Source organism: Salmo salar, chromosome ssa15 (genome assembly GCF_905237065.1).
Source record: "Salmo salar chromosome ssa15, Ssal_v3.1, whole genome shotgun sequence".
Classification (NCBI taxonomy): Eukaryota; Metazoa; Chordata; class Actinopteri; order Salmoniformes; family Salmonidae; genus Salmo; species Salmo salar.
In genome coordinates this window covers 14870855-14889347 of record NC_059456.1, presented here as the reverse complement: position 1 = coordinate 14889347, position 18493 = coordinate 14870855, and the positions used below count along the sequence as shown (strand labels likewise).

Below are 18493 nucleotides of genomic sequence, written 5' to 3'. Positions count from 1 at the left end.
GTGGGTCAGAAGTTTACATACACTCAATTAGTATTTTGTAGCATTGCCTTTAAATTGTTTAATTTGGGTCAAATGTTTCGGGTAGCCTTCCACAAGCTTCCCAGAATAAGTTGGGTGAAATTTGGCCCATTCCTCCTGACAGAGCTGGTGTAACTGAGTCAGGTTTGTAGGCCTCCTTGCTTGCACACGCTTTTTAATTTCTGCCCACAAATTTTCTATAGGATTGAGGTCAGGGCTTTGTGATAGCCACTCCAATACCTTGACTTTGTTGTCCTTAAGCCATTTTGACACAACTTTTTAAGTGTGCTTGGGGTCATTGTCCATTTATTAATGCCCATTTGCGACCAAGCTTTAACTTCCTGACTGATGTCTTGAGATGTTGCTTCAATATATCCACATAATTTGTCTTTCTCATGATGCCATCTATTTTGTGAAGTGCACCAGTCCTTCCTGCAGCAAAGCACCCCCACAACATGATGCTGCCACCCCCGTGCTTCACGGTAGGGATGGTGTTCTCTCCCCCTAGTTTTCATCCAAACATAGCGATGGTCATTATGGCCAAACAGTTCTACTTTTGTTTCATCAGACCAGAGGACATTTCTCCAAAAAGTACGATCTTTGTCCAAATGTGCAGTTGCAAACCGTAGTCTGGCTTTTTTATGGCGGTTTTGGAGCAGTGGCTTCTTCCTTCCTGAGCAGCCTTTCAGGTTATGTTGATATTGGACTCGTTTTACTGTGGATATAGATACTTAAAAATTGCGGACCTCCACAAGTCTGGTTCTTCCTTGGAAGCAATTTCCAAACGCCTGAAGGTACCACGTCCATCTGTACAAACAATAGTATGCAAATATAAACACCATGGGACAATGCAGCCGTAATACCGCTCAGGAAGGAGACGCGTTCTGTCTCCTAGAGATGAACGTACTATCGTGCGAAAAGTGCTAATCAATCCCAGAACAACAGCAAAGGACCTTGTGAAGACGCTGGAGGAAACAGGCACAAAAGTATATATATCCTCAGTAAAACGAGTCCTATATCGACATAACCTGAAAGGCCGCTCAGCAGGGAAGAAGCCACTGCTCCAAAACCGCCATAAAAAAGCCAGACAACGGTTTGCAACTGCACATGGGGACAAAGATCGTACTTTTTGGAGAATTGTCCTCTGGTTCTGATGAAACAAAAATAGAACTGCTTGGCCATAATGACCATCGTTATGTTTGGAGGAAAAAGGGGGAGGCTTGCAAGCCAAAAAACACCATCCCAACCGTGAAGCATGGGGGTGGCAGCATCATGTTGTGGGGGTGCTTTGCTGCAGAAGGGACTGGTGCACTTCACAAAATAGATGGCATCATGAGGGGGGGAAATTATGTGGATATATTGAAGCAACATCTCAAGACATCAGTCAGGAAGTTAAAGTTTAGTCGCAAATGCGTCTTCCAAATGGACAATTACCCCATGCATACTTCCAAGGTTGTGGCATAATGGCTTAAGGACAACAAAGTCAAGGTATTGGAGTGGCCATCACAAAGCCCTGACCTCAATCCTGTAGAAAATTTGTGGGCAGAACTGAAAAAGTGTGTGCGAGAAAGGAGGCCTACAAACCTGACTCAGTTACACCAGCTCTGTCAGGAGGAATGGGCCAAAATTCACCCAACTTATTGTGGGAAGCTTGTGGAAGGCTACCCGAAACATTTGACCCACGTTAAACAATTTAAAGGCAATGCTACCAAATACGAATTGAGTGTACATTTCACATTCTTAAAAGAAAGTGGTGATCCTAACTGACCTTAGGGAATTTTTAATAGGATTAAATGTCAGGAATTGTGAAAAACTGAGTTTAAATGTATTTGGCTAAGGTGTATGTAAACTTCTGACTTCAACTGTATATAGTCTTCTGGGTGCGTTTGGTTCGGTGCAGCGGGAGCAGCTTCTCCCCATCATACATATGTAGCCTACTGGGTGCGTTTGGTTCGGTGCAGCGGGAGCAGCTTCTCACCATCGTACATATGTAGCCTACTGGGTGCGTTTGGTTCGGTGCAGCGGGAGCAGCTTCTGACCATCGTACATATGTAGCCTACTGGGTGCGTTTGGTTCGGTGCAGCGGGAGCAGCTTCTCCCCATCATACATATGTAGCCTCCTGGGTGCGTTTGGTTCGGTGCAGCGGGAGCAGCTTCTCACCATCATACTTATTTAGCCTACTGGGTGCGTTTGGTTCGGTGCAGCGGGAGCAGCTTCTCACCATCGTACATATGTAGCCTACTGGCTTCTCACCATTGTTCTGCTTTAGTAACCTTTGATCCTTTTTTTTTAGCTGCCCCCCCAAAACAATTGTTTTTAACGTGTGTGTGTGTGTGTTTAACGTGTTATTTGTGTTTAACGTGTGTGTGTGTGTGTGTATTTAACATGTGTTTCTTTTGTGTGTTTAAGATGTTTGTGTGTGTGTGTGTTTGTATATTTAATGAGTGTGTGTGTGTGTATTTAACATGTGTTTCCATTGTGTGTTAATATGTGTTCGTGTGTGTGTGTGTGTGTGTGTGTTGAGCATATTTGTTTAACGTGTGTGTGTGTGTGTTTTTTCTTCTTTCCTGCAGGCTGTAAGCATGTGGTGTGGAAGGGTTTGGCCCTGGCAGCACTGCACTGTGGTAGGCCCCCTGAGCCGCCAGTCATCTACGGGAGCCCGCCCAGCATCGGTAGGTATCCTCTGATTGGTTAAATGTTGTGTAATGTAGTTGATGGTATATGTTACTTCAGTTTGTATGTTCTGTTGGGGAGAATAACAGAATAGAACATAGCCTACATATAATGACATGTATGTGGACATGTATGTGGAACACACTTCCGGTCACTGTCAGGGCTGCAGAGTCTCTGGTCTCCATTCAGACCCAGCTAAAGGTCAGGGCTGCAGAGTCTCTGGTCTCCATTCAGACCCAGCTAAAGGTCAGGGCTGCAGAGTCTCTGGTCTCCTATACGACCCAGCTAAAGGTCAGGGCTGCAGAGACTCTGGTCTCCATTCAGACCCAGCTAAAGGTCAGGGCTGCAGAGTCTCTGGTCTCCATTAAGACCCAGCTAAAGGTCAGGGCTGCAGAGACTCTAGTCTCCTATATGACCCAGCTAAAGGTCAGGGCTGCAGAGGCTCTGGTCTCCTATACGACCCAGCTAAAGGTCAGGGCTGCAGAGTCTCTGGTCTCCTATACGACCCAGCTAAAGGTCAGGGCTGCAGAGACTCTGGTCTCCATTCAGACCCAGCTAAAGGTCAGGGCTGCAGAGACTCTGGTCTCCATTCAGACCCAGCTAAAGGTCAGGGCTGCAGAGTCTCTGGTCTCCATTCAGACCCAGCTAAAGGTCAGGGCTGCAGAGTCTCTGGACTCCATTCAGACCCAGCTAAAGGTCAGGGCTGCAGAGACTCTGGTCTCCTATACGACCCAGCTAAAGGTCAGGGCTGCAGAGACTCTGGTCTCCATTCAGACCCAGCAAAAGGTCAGGGCTGCAGAGACTCTGGTCTCCATTCAGACCCAGCTAAAGGTCAGGGCTGCAGAGTCTCTGGTCTCCTATACGACCCAGCTAAAGGTCAGGGCTGCAGAGACTCTGGTCTCCATTCAGACCCAGCTAAAGGTCAGGGCTGCAGAGACTCTGGTCTCCTATACGACCCAGCTAAAGGTCAGGGCTGCAGAGTCTCTGGTCTCCATTCAGACCCAGCTAAAGGTCAGGGCTGCAGAGTCTCTGGTCTCCATTCAGACCCAGCTAAAGGTCAGGGCTGCAGAGTCTCTGGTCTCCATTCAGACCCAGCTAAAGGTCAGGGCTGCAGAGTCTCTGGTCTCCATTCAGACCCAGCTAAAGGTCAGGGCTGCAGAGTCTCTGGTCTCCATTCAGACCGAGGTAAATGTCAGGGCTGCAGAGTCTCTGGTCTCCTATACGACCCAGCTAAAGGTCAGGGCTGCAGAGACTCTGGTCTCCATTCAGACCCAGCTAAAGGTCAGGGCTGCAGAGACTCTGGTCTCCATTCAGACCCAGCTAAAGGTCAGGGCTGCAGAGACTCTGTTCTCCATTCAGACCCAGCTAAAGGTCAGGGCTGCAGAGTCTCTGGTCTCCTATACGACCCAGCTAAAGGTCAGGGCTGCAGAGACTCTGGTCTCCATTCAGACCCAGCAAAAGGTCAGGGCTGCAGAGACTCTGATCTCCATTCAGACCCAGCAAAAGGTCAGGGCTGCAGAGACTCTGGTCTCCTATACGACCCAGCTAAAGGTCAGGGCTGCAGAGTCTCTGGTCTCCATTCAGACCCAGCTAAAGGTCAGGGCTGCAGAGTCTCTGGTCTCCTATACGACCCAGCTAAAGGTCAGGGCTGCAGAGACTCTGGTCTCCATTCAGACCCAGCTAAAGGTCAGGGCTGCAGAGTCTCTGGTCTCCTATATGACCCAGCTAAAGGTCAGGGCTGCAGAGTCTCTGGTCTCCATTCAGACCCAGCTAAAGGTCAGGGCTGCAGAGTCTCTGGTCTCCATTCAGACCGAGGTAAATGTCAGGGCTGCAGAGTCTCTGGTCTCCTATACGACCCAGCTAAAGGTCAGGGCTGCAGAGACTCTGGTCTCCATTCAGACCCAGCTAAAGGTCAGGGCTGCAGAGACTCTGGTCTCCATTCAGACCCAGCTAAAGGTCAGGGCTGCAGAGACTCTGTTCTCCATTCAGACCCAGCTAAAGGTCAGGGCTGCAGAGTCTCTGGTCTCCTATACGACCCAGCTAAAGGTCAGGGCTGCAGAGACTCTGGTCTCCATTCAGACCCAGCAAAAGGTCAGGGCTGCAGAGACTCTGGTCTCCATTCAGACCCAGCTAAAGGTCAGGGCTGCAGAGTCTCTGGTCTCCATTCAGACCCAGCTAAAGGTCAGGGCTGCAGAGTCTCTGGTCTCCTATACGACCCAGCTAAAGGTCAGGGCTGCAGAGTCTCTGGTCTCCATTCAGACCCAGCTAAAGGTCAGGGCTGCAGAGTCTCTGGTCTCCTATATGACCCAGCTAAAGGTCAGGGCTGCAGAGTCTCTGGTCTCCATTCAGACCCAGCTAAAGGTCAGGGCTGCAGAGTCTCTGGTCTCCATTCAGACCCAGCTAAAGGTCAGGGCTGCAGAGTCTCTGGTCTCCATTCAGACCCAGCTAAAGGTCAGGGCTGCAGAGGCTCTGGTCTCCTATACAACCCAGCTAAAGGTCAGGGCTGCAGAGTCTCTGGTCTCCTATATGACCCAGCTAAAGGTCAGGGCTGCAGAGTCTCTGGTCTCCTATACGACCCAGCTAAAGGTCAGGGCTGCAGAGACTCTGGTCTCCATTCAGACCCAGCTAAAGGTCAGGGCTGCAGAGACTCTGGTCTCCATTCAGACCCAGCTAAAGGTCAGGGCTGCAGAGTCTCTGGTCTCCTATACGACCCAGCTAAAGGTCAGGGCTGCAGAGACTCTGGTCTCCATTCAGACCCAGCTAAAGGTCAGGGCTGCAGAGTATCTGGTCTCCTATACGACCCAGCTAAAGGTCAGGGCTGCAGAGTCTCTGGTCTCCATTCAGACCCAGCTAAAGGTCAGGGCTGCAGAGTCTCTGGTCTCCATTCAGACCGAGGTAAATGTCAGGGCTGCAGAGTCTCTGGTCTCCTATACGACCCAGCTAAAGGTCAGGGCTGCAGAGACTCTGGTCTCCATTCAGACCCAGCTAAAGGTCAGGGCTGCAGAGACTCTGGTCTCCATTCAGACCCAGCTAAAGGTCAGGGCTGCAGAGTCTCTGGTCTCCTATACGACCCAGCTAAAGGTCAGGGCTGCAGAGTCTCTGGTCTCCTATATGACCCAGCTAAAGGTCATGGCTGCAGAGTCTCTGGTCTCCATTCAGACCCAGCTAAAGGTCAGGGCTGCAGAGTCTCTGGTCTCCATTCAGACCGAGGTAAATGTCAGGGCTGCAGAGTCTCTGGTCTCCTATACGACCCAGCTAAAGGTCAGGGCTGCAGAGACTCTGGTCTCCATTCAGACCCAGCTAAAGGTCAGGGCTGCAGAGACTCTGGTCTCCATTCAGACCCAGCTAAAGGTCAGGGCTGCAGAGTCTCTGGTCTCCTATACGACCCAGCTAAAGGTCAGGGCTGCAGAGTCTCTGGCGACATTCAGACCCAGCTAAAGGTCAGGTCTGCAGAGACTCTGGTCTCCATTCAGACCCAGCTAAAGGTCAGGGCTGCAGAGTCTCTGGTCTCCTATATGACCCAGCTAAAGGTCAGGGCTGCAGAGTCTCTGGTCTCCATTCAGACCCAGCTAAAGGTCAGGGCTGCAGAGTCTCTGGTCTCCTATACGACCCAGCTAAAGGTCAGGGCTGCAGAGTCTCTGGTCTCCATTCAGACCCAGCTAAAGGTCAGGGCTGCAGAGTCTCTGGTCTCCTATATGACCCAGCTAAAGGTCAGGGCTGCAGAGTCTCTGGTCTCCATTCAGACCCAGCTAAAGGTCAGGGCTGCAGAGTCTCTGGTCTCCATTCAGACCCAGCTAAAGGTCAGGGCTGCAGAGTCTCTGGTCTCCATTCAGACCCAGCTAAAGGTCAGGGCTGCAGAGGCTCTGGTCTCCTATACAACCCAGCTAAAGGTCAGGGCTGCAGAGTCTCTGGTCTCCTATATGACCCAGCTAAAGGTCAGGGCTGCAGAGTCTCTGGTCTCCATTCAGACCCAGCTAAAGGTCAGGGCTGCAGAGTCTCTGGTCTCCATTCAGACCGAGGTAAATGTCAGGGCTGCAGAGTCTCTGGTCTCCTATACGACCCAGCTAAAGGTCAGGGCTGCAGAGACTCTGGTCTCCATTCAGACCCAGCTAAAGGTCAGGGCTGCAGAGTCTCTGGTCTCCATTCAGACCCAGCTAAAGGTCAGGGCTGCAGAGGCTCTGGTCTCCTATACAACCCAGCTAAAGGTCAGGGCTGCAGAGTCTCTGGTCTCCTATATGACCCAGCTAAAGGTCAGGGCTGCAGAGTCTCTGGTCTCCATTCAGACCCAGCTAAAGGTCAGGGCTGCAGAGTCTCTGGTCTCCATTCAGACCGAGGTAAATGTCAGGGCTGCAGAGTCTCTGGTCTCCTATACGACCCAGCTAAAGGTCAGGGCTGCAGAGACTCTGGTCTCCATTCAGACCCAGCTAAAGGTCAGGGCTGCAGAGACTCTGGTCTCCATTCAGACCCAGCTAAAGGTCAGGGCTGCAGAGTCTCTGGTCTCCTATACGACCCAGCTAAAGGTCAGGGCTGCAGAGACTCTGGTCTCCATTCAGACCCAGCTAAAGGTCAGGGCTGCAGAGTATCTGGTCTCCTATACGACCCAGCTAAAGGTCAGGGCTGCAGAGTCTCTGGCGACATTCAGACCCAGCTAAAGGTCAGGTCTGCAGAGACTCTGGTCTCCATTCAGACCCAGCTAAAGGTCAGGGCTGCAGAGTCTCTGGTCTCCTATATGACCCAGCTAAAGGTCAGGGCTGCAGAGTCTCTGGTCTCCATTCAGACCCAGCTAAAGGTCAGGGCTGCAGAGTCTCTGGTCTCCTATACGACCCAGCTAAAGGTCAGGGCTGCAGAGTCTCTGGTCTCCATTCAGACCCAGCTAAAGGTCAGGTCTGCAGAGACTCTGGTCTCCATTCAGACCCAGCTAAAGGTCAGGGCTGCAGAGTCTCTGGTCTCCTATATGACCCAGCTAAAGGTCAGGGCTGCAGAGTCTCTGGTCTCCATTCAGACCGAGGTAAATGTCAGGGCTGCAGAGTCTCTGGTCTCCTATACGACCCAGCTAAAGGTCAGGGCTGCAGAGACTCTGGTCTCCATTCAGACCCAGCTAAAGGTCAGGGCTGCAGAGACTCTGGTCTCCATTCAGACCCAGCTAAAGGTCAGGGCTGCAGAGTCTCTGGTCTCCTATACGACCCAGCTAAAGGTCAGGGCTGCAGAGACTCTGATCTCCATTCAGACCCAGCTAAAGGTCAGGGCTGCAGAGACTCTGTTCTCCATTCAGACCCAGCTAAAGGTCAGGGCTGCAGAGTCTCTGGTCTCCTATACGACCCAGCTAAAGGTCAGGGCTGCAGAGACTCTGGTCTCCATTCAGACCCAGCAAAAGGTCAGGGCTGCAGAGACTCTGGTCTCCATTCAGACCCAGCTAAAGGTCAGGGCTGCAGAGTCTCTGGTCTCCTATACGACCCAGCTAAAGGTCAGGGCTGCAGTCTCTGGTCTCCTATATGACCCAGCTAAAGTTCAGGGCTGCAGAGTCTCTGGTCTCCATTCAGACCCAGCTAAAGGTCAGGGCTGCAGAGTCTCTGGTCTCCTATATGACCCAGCTAAAGGTCAGGGCTGCAGAGTCTCTGGTCTCCATTCAGACCCAGCTAAAGGTCAGGGCTGCAGAGACTCTGGTCTCCATTCAGACCCAGCTAAAGGTCAGGGCTGCAGAGTCTCTGGTCTCCTATACGACCCAGCTAAAGGTCAGGGCTGCAGAGACTCTGGTCTCCATTCAGACCCAGCTAAAGGTCAGGGCTTCAGAGTCTCTGGTCTCCATTCAGACCCAGCTAAAGGTCAGGGCTGCCGAGACTCTGGTCTCCATTCAGACCCAGCTAAAGGTCAGGGCTGCCGAGACTCTGGTCTCCATTCAGACCCAGCTAAAGGTCAGGGCTGCAGAGTCTCTGGTCTCCATTCAGACCCAGCTAAAGGTAAGGGCTGCAGAGGCTCTGGTCTCCTATACAACCCAGCTAAAGGTCAGGGCTGCAGAGTCTCTGGTCTCCTATATGACCCAGCTAAAGGTCAGGGCTGCAGAGTCTCTGGTCTCCATTCAGACCCAGCTAAAGGTCAGGGCTGCAGAGTCTCTGGTCTCCATTCAGACCGAGGTAAATGTCAGGGCTGCAGAGTCTCTGGTCTCCTATACGACCCAGCTAAAGGTCAGGGCTGCAGAGACTCTGGTCTCCATTCAGACCCAGCTAAAGGTCAGGGCTTCAGAGTCTCTGGTCTCCATTCAGACCCAGCTAAAGGTCAGGGCTGCCGAGACTCTGGTCTCCATTCAGACCCAGCTAAAGGTCAGGGCTGCAGAGACTCTGGTCTCCATTCAGACCCAGCTAAAGGTCAGGGCTGCAGAGTCTCTGGTCTCCATTCAGACCCAGCTAAAGGTCAGGGCTGCAGAGGCTCTGGTCTCCTATACAACCCAGCTTAAGGTCAGGGCTGCAGAGTCTCTGGTCTCCTATATGACCCAGCTAAAGGTCAGGGCTGCAGAGTCTCTGGTCTCCATTCAGACCCAGCTAAAGGTCAGGGCTGCAGAGTCTCTGGTCTCCATTCAGACCGAGGTAAATGTCAGGGCTGCAGAGTCTCTGGTCTCCTATACGACCCAGCTAAAGGTCAGGGCTGCAGAGACTCTGGTCTCCATTCAGACCCAGCTAAAGGTCAGGGCTGCAGAGACTCTGGTCTCCATTCAGACCCAGCTAAAGGTCAGGGCTGCAGAGTCTCTGGTCTCCTATACGACCCAGCTAAAGGTCAGGGCTGCAGAGACTCTGGTCTCCATTCAGACCCAGCTAAAGGTCAGGGCTGCAGAGTCTCTGGTCTCCTATACGACCCAGCTAAAGGTCAGGGCTGCAGAGTCTCTGGCGACATTCAGACCCAGCTAAAGGTCAGGTCTGCAGAGACTCTGGTCTCCATTCAGACCCAGCTAAAGGTCAGGGCTGCAGAGACTCTGGTCTCCATTCAGACCCAGCTAAAGGTCAGGGCTGCAGAGTCTCTGGTCTCCTATACGACCCAGCTAAAGGTCAGGGCTGCAGAGTCTCTGGTCTCCATTCAGACCCAGCTAAAGGTCAGGTCTGCAGAGACTCTGGTCTCCATTCAGACCCAGCTAAAGGTCAGGTCTGCAGAGACTCTGGTCTCCATTCAGACCCAGCTAAAGGTCAGGGCTGCAGAGTCTCTGGTCTCCTATATGACCCAGCTAAAGGTCAGGGCTGCAGAGTCTCTGGTCTCCATTCAGACCCAGCTAAAGGTCAGGGCTGCAGAGTCTCTGGTCTCCATTCAGACCGAGGTAAATGTCAGGGCTGCAGAGTCTCTGTTCTCCATTCAGACCCAGCTAAAGGTCAGGGCTGCAGAGTCTCTGGTCTCCATTCAGACCCAGCTAAAGGTCAGGGCTGCAGAGTCTCTGGTCTCCATTCAGACCTAGCTAAAGGTCAGGGCTGCCGAGACTCTGGTCTCCATTCAGACCCAGCTAAAGGTCAGGGCTGCAGAGACTCTGGTCTCCATTCAGACCCAGCTAAAGGTCAGGGCTGCAGAGTCTCTGGTCTCCATTCAGACCCAGCTAAAGGTCAGGGCTGCAGAGTCTCTGGTCTCCTATACGACCCAGCTAAAGGTCAGGGCTGCAGAGACTCTGGTCTCCATTCAGACCCAGCTAAAGGTCAGGGCTGCAGAGTCTCTGGTCTCCTATACGACCCAGCTAAAGGTCAGGGCTGCAGAGTCTCTGGTCTCCATTCAGACCCAGCTAAAGGTCAGGGCTGCAGAGACTCTGGTCTCCATTCAGACCCAGCTAAAGGTCAGGGCTGCAGAGTCTCTGGTCTCCTATATGACCCAGCTAAAGGTCAGGGCTGCAGAGTCTCTGGCCTCCATTCAGACCCAGCTAAAGGTCAGGGCTGCAGAGTCTCTGGTCTCCATTCAGACCGAGGTAAATGTCAGGGCTGCAGAGTCTCTGGTCTCCATTCAGACCCAGCTAAAGGTCAGGGCTGCAGAGTCTCTGGTCTCCATTCAGACCCAGCTAAAGGTCAGGGCTGCAGAGTCTCTGGTCTCCATTCAGACCTAGCTAAAGGTCAGGGCTGCCGAGACTCTGGTCTCCATTCAGACCCAGCTAAAGGTCAGGGCTGCAGAGTCTCTGGTCTCCATTCAGACCCAGCTAAAGGTCAGGGCTGCAGAGTCTCTGGTCTCCATTCAGACCCAGCTAAAGGTCAGGGCTGCGGAGTCTCTGGTCTCCATTCAGACCCAGCTAAAGGTCAGGGCTGCAGAGACTCTGGTCTCCATTCAGACCCAGCTAAAGGTCAGGGCTGCCGAGACTCTGGTCTCCATTCAGACCCAGCTAAAGGTCAGGGCTGCAGAGTCTCTGGTCTCCATTCAGACCCAGCTAAAGGTCAGGGCTGCAGAGTCTCTGGTCTCCATTCAGACCCAGCTAAAGGTCAGGGCTGCGGAGTCTCTGGTCTCCATTCAGACCCAGCTAAAGGTCAGGTCTGCAGAGACTCTGTTAATTCAGTTCTCCTGTTTTTCTTCTTATTCTTCCTTAACAGAATTATAATATTGTAAGGTAACCAGTTAATGACATTTGTATGGTATTATGCTGGAACTGACAACTCTGTGTGTCTGTGTCTGTGTGTGTGTGTGCGGTGTGTGTGTACACAATCTTTGCGTGTGTGTGTGTTTGTGTGTGTAGTGGAGACAGGTCACGGCCGTCGTCTGATTGGTTCGTACCGACTGGGTCAGCTCCTCCCCACTGCGGTCTACTCACACATGAAGATGCACAAGAGGATTCTGGGACATCTGTCCTCTGTCTACTGTGTCACCTTCGACCGAACTGGACGGCGCGTCTTCACAGTAAGAACAGAGTGTGTTTAGGCTGCTGAACCGTTAGAACACCCAGGGTTTGTTTAGGCTGCTGAACCGTTAGAACATGGTGTGTTTAGGCTGCTGAACCGTAAGAACACCCAGAGTGTGTTTAGGCTGCTGAACCGTTAGAACAGGGTGTGTTTAGGCTGCTGAACCGTTAGAACACCCAGGGTGTGTTTAGTCTGCTGAACCGTTGGAACACCCAGGGTGTGTTTAGGCTGCTGAACCGTTAAGAACACCCAGAGTGTGTTTAGGCTGCTGAACCGTTAGAACACCCAGAGTGTGTTTAGGCTGCTGAACCGTTAGAACAGAGTTTGTTTAGGCTGCTGAACCGTTAGAACACCCAGGGTGTGTTTAGGCTGCTGAACCGTTAGAACACCCAGAGTGTGTTTAGGCTGCTGAACCGTTAGAACACCCAGGGTGTGTTTAGTCTGCTGAACCGTTAGAACACCCAGAGTGTGTTTAGGCTGCTGAACCGTTAGAACAGGGTGTGTTTAGACTGCTGAACCGTTAGAACACCCAGGGTGTGTTTAGGCTGCTTAACCGTTAGAACACCCAGAGTGTGTTTAGGCTGCTGAACCGGTAGAACACCCAGAGTGTGTTTAGGCTGCTGAACCGGTAGAACACCCAGAGTGTGTTTAGGCTGCTGAAACCGTTAGAACACCCAGAGTGTGTTTAGGCTGCTGAACCGTTAGAACACCCAGAGTGTGTTTAGGCTGCTGAACCGTTAGAACAGAGTGTGTTTAGGCTGCTGAACCGTTAGAACACCCAGGGTGTGTTTAGGCTGCTGAACCGTTAGAACACCCAGGGTTTGTTTAGGCTGCTGAACCGTTAGAACAGGGTTTGTTTAGGCTGCTGAACCGGTAGAACACCCAGGGTGTGTTTAGGCTGCTGAACCGTTAGAACACCCAGGGTGTGTTTAGGCTGCTGAACCGTTAGAACACCCAGAGTGTGTTTAGACTGCTGAACCGTTAGAACACCCAGGGTGTGTTTAGGCTGCTGAACCGTTAGAACACCCAGAGTGTGTTTAGACTGCTGAACCGGTAGAACACCCAGGGTGTGTTTAGGCTGCTGAACCATTAGAACAGAGTGTGTTTAGGCTGCTGAACCTGTGTTGACCCCAGGTTGACCCTGTGCTGGGTGGGATCGCTATGGTAACTGTATCGTTGGTCTAAAGCTCACTGCTTGTATGAATATGTTGTAACTGTTTTACTATAACTATGTGGTGACTGTGTGGTGAATGTGTGGTGGTGACTGTGTGGTGGTGACTGTGTGGTGGTGACTGTGGTGAATGTGTGGTGGTGACTGTTTGGTGGTGACTGTTTGGTGGTGACTGTTTGACTGTGTGGTGGTGACTGTGTGGTGGTGACTGTGTGGTGAATGTCTGGTGGTGACTGTTTGGGGTGGCTGTGTGGTGGTGAATGTGTGGTGGTGACTGTGTGGTGGTGACTGTGTGGCGGTGACTGTGTGGTGACTGTGTGGTGGTGACTGTGTGGTGGTGAATGTGTGGTGGTGACTGTGGTGGTGACTGTGGTGGTGACTGTTTGACTGCGTGGTGGTGACTTTTGTGGTGGTGACTTTTGTGGTGGTGACTGTGTGGTGGTGACTGTGTGGTGAATGTGTGGTGGTGACTGTTTGGTGGTGACTGCATAGTGACTGCGTGGTGACTGTGGTGTGGTGACTGTTGTGTGGTGACTGCGTGGTGGTGACTTTTGTGGTGGTGACTGTGTGGTGACTGTGTGGTGGTCACTGTCTGGTAGTGACTCCGACTGACTGGTTGTCCAGTTATAGACTGGCTGACTGACTGGCTGTCCAGTTATAGACTGGCTGACTGACTGGTTGTCCAGTTATAGACTGGCTGACTGACTGGTTGTCCAGTTATAGACTGGCCGACCGACTGGTTGTCTAGTTATAGACTGGCCGACCGACTGGTTGTCCAGTTATAGACTGGCCGACTGACTGGTTGTCCAGTTATAGACTGGCTGACTGACTGGCTGTCCAGTTATAGACTGGCTGACTGACTGGTTGTCCAGTTATAGACTGGCCGACTGACTGGTTGTCCAGTTATAGACTGGCCGACTGACTGGTTGTCCAGTTATAGACTGGCCGACTGACTGATTGTCCAGTTATAGACTAGGTTTGATTTAGATGTGATTGATCAATGACTGAGTGTATAATATTGTTTGTAATATTGATTGATTGATTGATTTTAATTGGTGTCTCTGGCTTCATATTGTTGATAATAATGTCTGTTATTACATGGTTGATAGAACAATGACCTTGCTGATTGGTGCGTTGTGTGAGTGATCAGTGATCATATTGATTAATTGTGTGTGTGTGTGTGTGTGTGTGTGTGTGTGTGTGTGTGTGTGTGTGTGTGTGTGTGTGTGTGTGCGTGTGCGTGCGTGTGTGTGTGTGTCTAGGGTTCAGATGACTGCCTGGTGAAGATTTGGGGGACGGATGAGGGCCGTCTACTGGCAACGCTGAGAGGACACGCTGCTGAGATCTCTGACATGGCCGTGAGTTAACACTCACACACACACATTTTAGATTTGACATTAAAACAATATAAGAAAAAAATCATAAAAATCATTCCTTGTCAATTCACAATGCAGAATAATGGTCCTATTACGTATGTATGACCACTAGGGACGGACCGGACCACTAGGGACTGACCGCTAGGGACTGACGCTAGGGACGGACAGGACCGCTAGGGACTGACCGCTACGGACAGACCGCTACGGACGGACCGCTAGGGACTGACCGCCACGGACGGACCGCTCCGCTAGGGCCTGACCGCTAGGGACGGACCGCTATGGACGGACCGGACCGCTATGGACTGACTGCTAGGGACTGACCGCTCCGCTAGGGACTGACCGCTCCGATAGGGACTGACCGCTCCGCTAGGGACTGACCGCTAGGTACGGACCGCTCCGATAGGGACTGACCGCTACAGACGGACCGGACCGCTAGGGACTGACCGCTAGGGACTGACCGCTAGGGCGGACCGGACCGCTAGGGACTGACCACTAGGGACGGACCGCTCCGATAGGGACTGACCACTGGGGATGGACCACACCACTGGGGATAGATTGCTATGGATGGAAGGATCACTAGGGATGGACCGCTCCCCTAGGAACGGACCGCTGGGGACGGATCGCTGGGGACGGACCTCTAGGGGTGGACCGCTAGGGACGGACCACTCCACTGGGGATGGACCTCTAGGGATGGACCGCTGGGGATGGACTGCTAGGGATGGACCGCTAGGGAAGGACCGCTAGGGATGGAATGCTAGGGATGGACCACTAGGGATGGACCGCTCCACTGGGGATGGACCGCTAGGGATGGACTGGACCGCTGTGGATGGAAGGCTCCACTGGAGATGGACCGCTAGGGATGGACCGCTAGGGATGGACCGCTAGGGATGGACCGCTAGGGATGGAAGGCTCCACTGGGGATGGACCGCAAGGGATGGACCGGATTGCTAGGGATAGACTGCTGGGGATGGAAGGCTCCACTGGAGATGGACCGCTAGGGATGGACCGCTAGGGATGGAATGCTAGGGATGGACCGCTCCTCTAGGGATGGACCGCTAGGGAGGGAATGCTAGGGATGGACCGCTCCGCTAGGGATGGACCGCTAGGGATGGTCCGCTCCGCTAGGGATGGACCGCTCCGCTAGGGATGGAATGCTAGGGATGGACCGCTAGGGATGGAATGCTAGGGATGGACCGCTAGGCATGGACCGCTAGGGATGGAACGCTAGGGATGGACCGCTAGGGATGGACCGCTCCACTAGGGATAGATCGCTCCAGTAGGGATGGACCGCTAGGGATGGACTGGACCGCTAGGGATGGAAGGCTCCACTGGAGATGGACCACTAGGGATGGACTGCTAGGGATGGAATGCTAGGGATGGACCGCTCCTCTAGGGATGGACCGCTAGGGATGGACCGCTCCGCTAGGGATGGACCGCTAGGGATGGACCACTCCGCTAGGGATGGACCGCTCCGCTAGGGATGGAATGCTAGGGATGGACCGCTAGGGATGGAATGCTAGGGATGGACCGCTAGGGATGGACCGCTAGGGATGGAATGCTAGGGATGGACCGCTAGGGATGGACCGCTAGGGATGGACCGCTCCACTAGGGATGGATCGCTCCACTGGGGATGGACCGCTAGGGATGGAAGGCTCCACTGGGGATGAACCGCTAGGGATGGACTGCTAGGGATGGACTGCTAGTGATTTACCGCTAGAGATGGAAGTCTCCACTGGAGATGGACCGCTAGGGATGGACCGCTCCACTAGGGATGGACCGCTCCACTAGGGATGGACCGCTCTGCTAGGGATGGACCGCTAGGGACGGACCGGACCGCTGGGGATGGACCGCTAGGGATGGACCGCTCCACTGCGGATGGACCGCCGGGGATGGACCGGACCGCTAGGGATGTACTGCACCGCTGGGGATGGACCGCTAGGGACGGCCGCACCGCACCGCTGGGGTTGGACCGCTCTGCTAGGGATGGAGCGCTCTGCTAGGGATGGACCGCTCTGCTAGGATGGACCGCTAGGATGGACCGCTAGGGACGGACCGCTAGGGATGTACCGCTAGGGACGGACCGCTAGGGATGGACCGCCTGGGATGAAAGGCTCCACTGGGGATGGACCGCTCTCCTAGGGATGGACCGCTGGGGGTGGGCCGCTAGGGATGGACCGCTAGGGATGAAAGGCTCCACTGGGGATTGACCGCAAGGAATGGACCGCTCTGCTAGGGATGGACTGCTAGGGATGGACCGCTGGGGATGGACCGCTAGGGGTGGACCGCTAGGGATGGACCGCTAGGGATGAAAGGCTCCACTTGGGATGGACCGCAAGGGATGGACTTGACTGCTAGGGATGGACCGCTGGGGATGGAAGGCTACACTGGGGATGGACCGCTAGGGATGGACCGCTCTGCTAGGATGGACCGCTAGGATGGACCACTAGGGACGTACCGCTGGGGATGGACCGCTAGGGATGAAAGGCTCCACTGGGGATGGACCGCAAGGGATGGACTGGACTGCTAGGGATGGACCGCTGGGGCTGGAAGGCTCCACTGGGGATGGACCGCTGGGGATGGACCGCTGGGGATGGACTGCTCTGCTAGGATGGACTGCTAGAATGGACCGCTAGGGACGGACCGCTGGGGATGGACCGATCGCTAGGGATGGACCACTCCCCTAGGAACGGACTGCTAGGGATGGATCGCTAGGGACGGACCGCTGGGGATGGACCGCTAGGGATGGACCGATAGGGACGGACCGCTGGGGATGGAAGTATCGCTAGGGATGGACTGCTCCCCTAGGAACGGACTGCTAGGGATGGACCGCAAGGGATGGACCTCTAGAGATGGACCTCTAGGGATGGACCGCTGGGGACGGACCGCCTGGGGATGGACCGCTAGGGATGGACCGCTAGGGATGGACAGCACCACTGGGGATGGACTGCTAGGGATGTACCGCTCGGGAATGGACCGCTAGGAATGGACCGCTAGGGATGGACCACTCTGCTAAGGATGGACCGCTAGGGATGGACCGCTCTGCTAGGATGGACCGCTTGGATGGACCGCTAGGGACGGACCGCTGGGGATGGACCACTAGGGATGGACCGTTATGGATGGAAGGATCGCTAGGGATGGACCGCTCCCCTAGGAACGGACTGCTGGGGATGGACCGCTAGGGACGGACCACTGGGGATGGACCGCTAGGGATGGACCTCTAGGGATGGACCGCTAGGGACAGACCGCTGGGGATGGACCGCTAGCGATGGACCGCTAGGGATGGACCGCTAGGGATGGACCGCTAGGGATGGACCGCTCGGGATGGGCCGCTAGGGACGGACCGCTGGGGACGGACCGCTAGCGATGGACCGCTAGGGATGGACGGCACCACTGGGGATGGACCGCTAGGGATGGACTGCTCCGCTAGGAACGGACTGCTAGGGATGGACCGCTAGGGACGGACCGCTCGGGATGGCCCGCTCCACTGGGGATGGACCGCTAGGGATGGACCGCTCCACTGGGGATGGACCGCTAGGGATGGACTGCTCCCCTAGGAACGGACTGCTAGGGATGGACCGCTAGGGACAGACCGCTGGGGATGGACCGCTGGGGATGGACCGCTAGGGATGGACCGCTAGGGATGGACCGTTATGGATGGAAGGATCGCTAGGGATGGACCGCTCCCCTAGGAACGGACTGCTGGGGATGGACCGCTAGGGATGGACCACTGGGGATGGAACGCTAGGGATGGACCTCTAGGGATGGACCGCTAGCGCTGGACCGCTGGGGATGGACCGCTAGGGATGGACTGCTAGGGATGGACTGCTGGGGACGGACCTCTAGGGGTGGACTGCTAGGGACGGACCACTCCACTGGGGATGGACCTCTAGGGATGGACCGCTAGGGATGGAATGCTAGGGATGGACCACTAGGGATGGACCGCTCCACTGGGGATGGACCGCTAGGGATGGACTGGACCGCTGTGGATGGAAGGCTCCACTGGAGATGGACCGCTAGGGATGTACCGCTAGGGATGGAAGGCTCCACTGGGGATGGACCGCAAGGGATGGACCGGATTGCTAGGGATGGACTGCTGGGGATGGAAGGCTCCACTGGAGATGGATCGCTAGGGATGGACCGCTAGGGATGGAATGCTAGGGATGGACCGCTCCTCTAGGGATGGACCGCTAGGGATGGAATGCTAGGGATGGACCGCTCCGCTAGGGATGGACCGCTAGGGATGGACCGCTCCGCTAGGGATGGACCGCTCCGCTAGGGATGGAATGCTAGGGATGGACCGCTAGGGATGGAATGCTAGGGATGGACCGCTAGGGATGGACCGCTAGGGATGGAACGCTAGGGATGGACCGCTAGGGATGGACCGCTCGGGATGGACCGCTAGGGACGG

The 18493-nt window shown here is 54.3% G+C and overlaps 1 protein-coding gene across 2 annotated transcripts in view; it reads left to right on the top strand.

The window, feature by feature from the left end:
- Positions 1-18493, top strand: part of phip (PHIP subunit of CUL4-Ring ligase complex) — a 122237-nt gene that overhangs the window by 14649 nt on the left and 89095 nt on the right. For both annotated transcript variants that reach the window (XM_045695488.1, XM_045695487.1), the window contains exons 6-8: positions 2593-2691; positions 11376-11536; positions 13972-14067. In XM_045695488.1, the coding sequence (XP_045551444.1) occupies positions 2593-2691; positions 11376-11536; positions 13972-14067 (356 nt within the window). The remainder of the gene's footprint in view (positions 1-2592; positions 2692-11375; positions 11537-13971; positions 14068-18493) is intronic.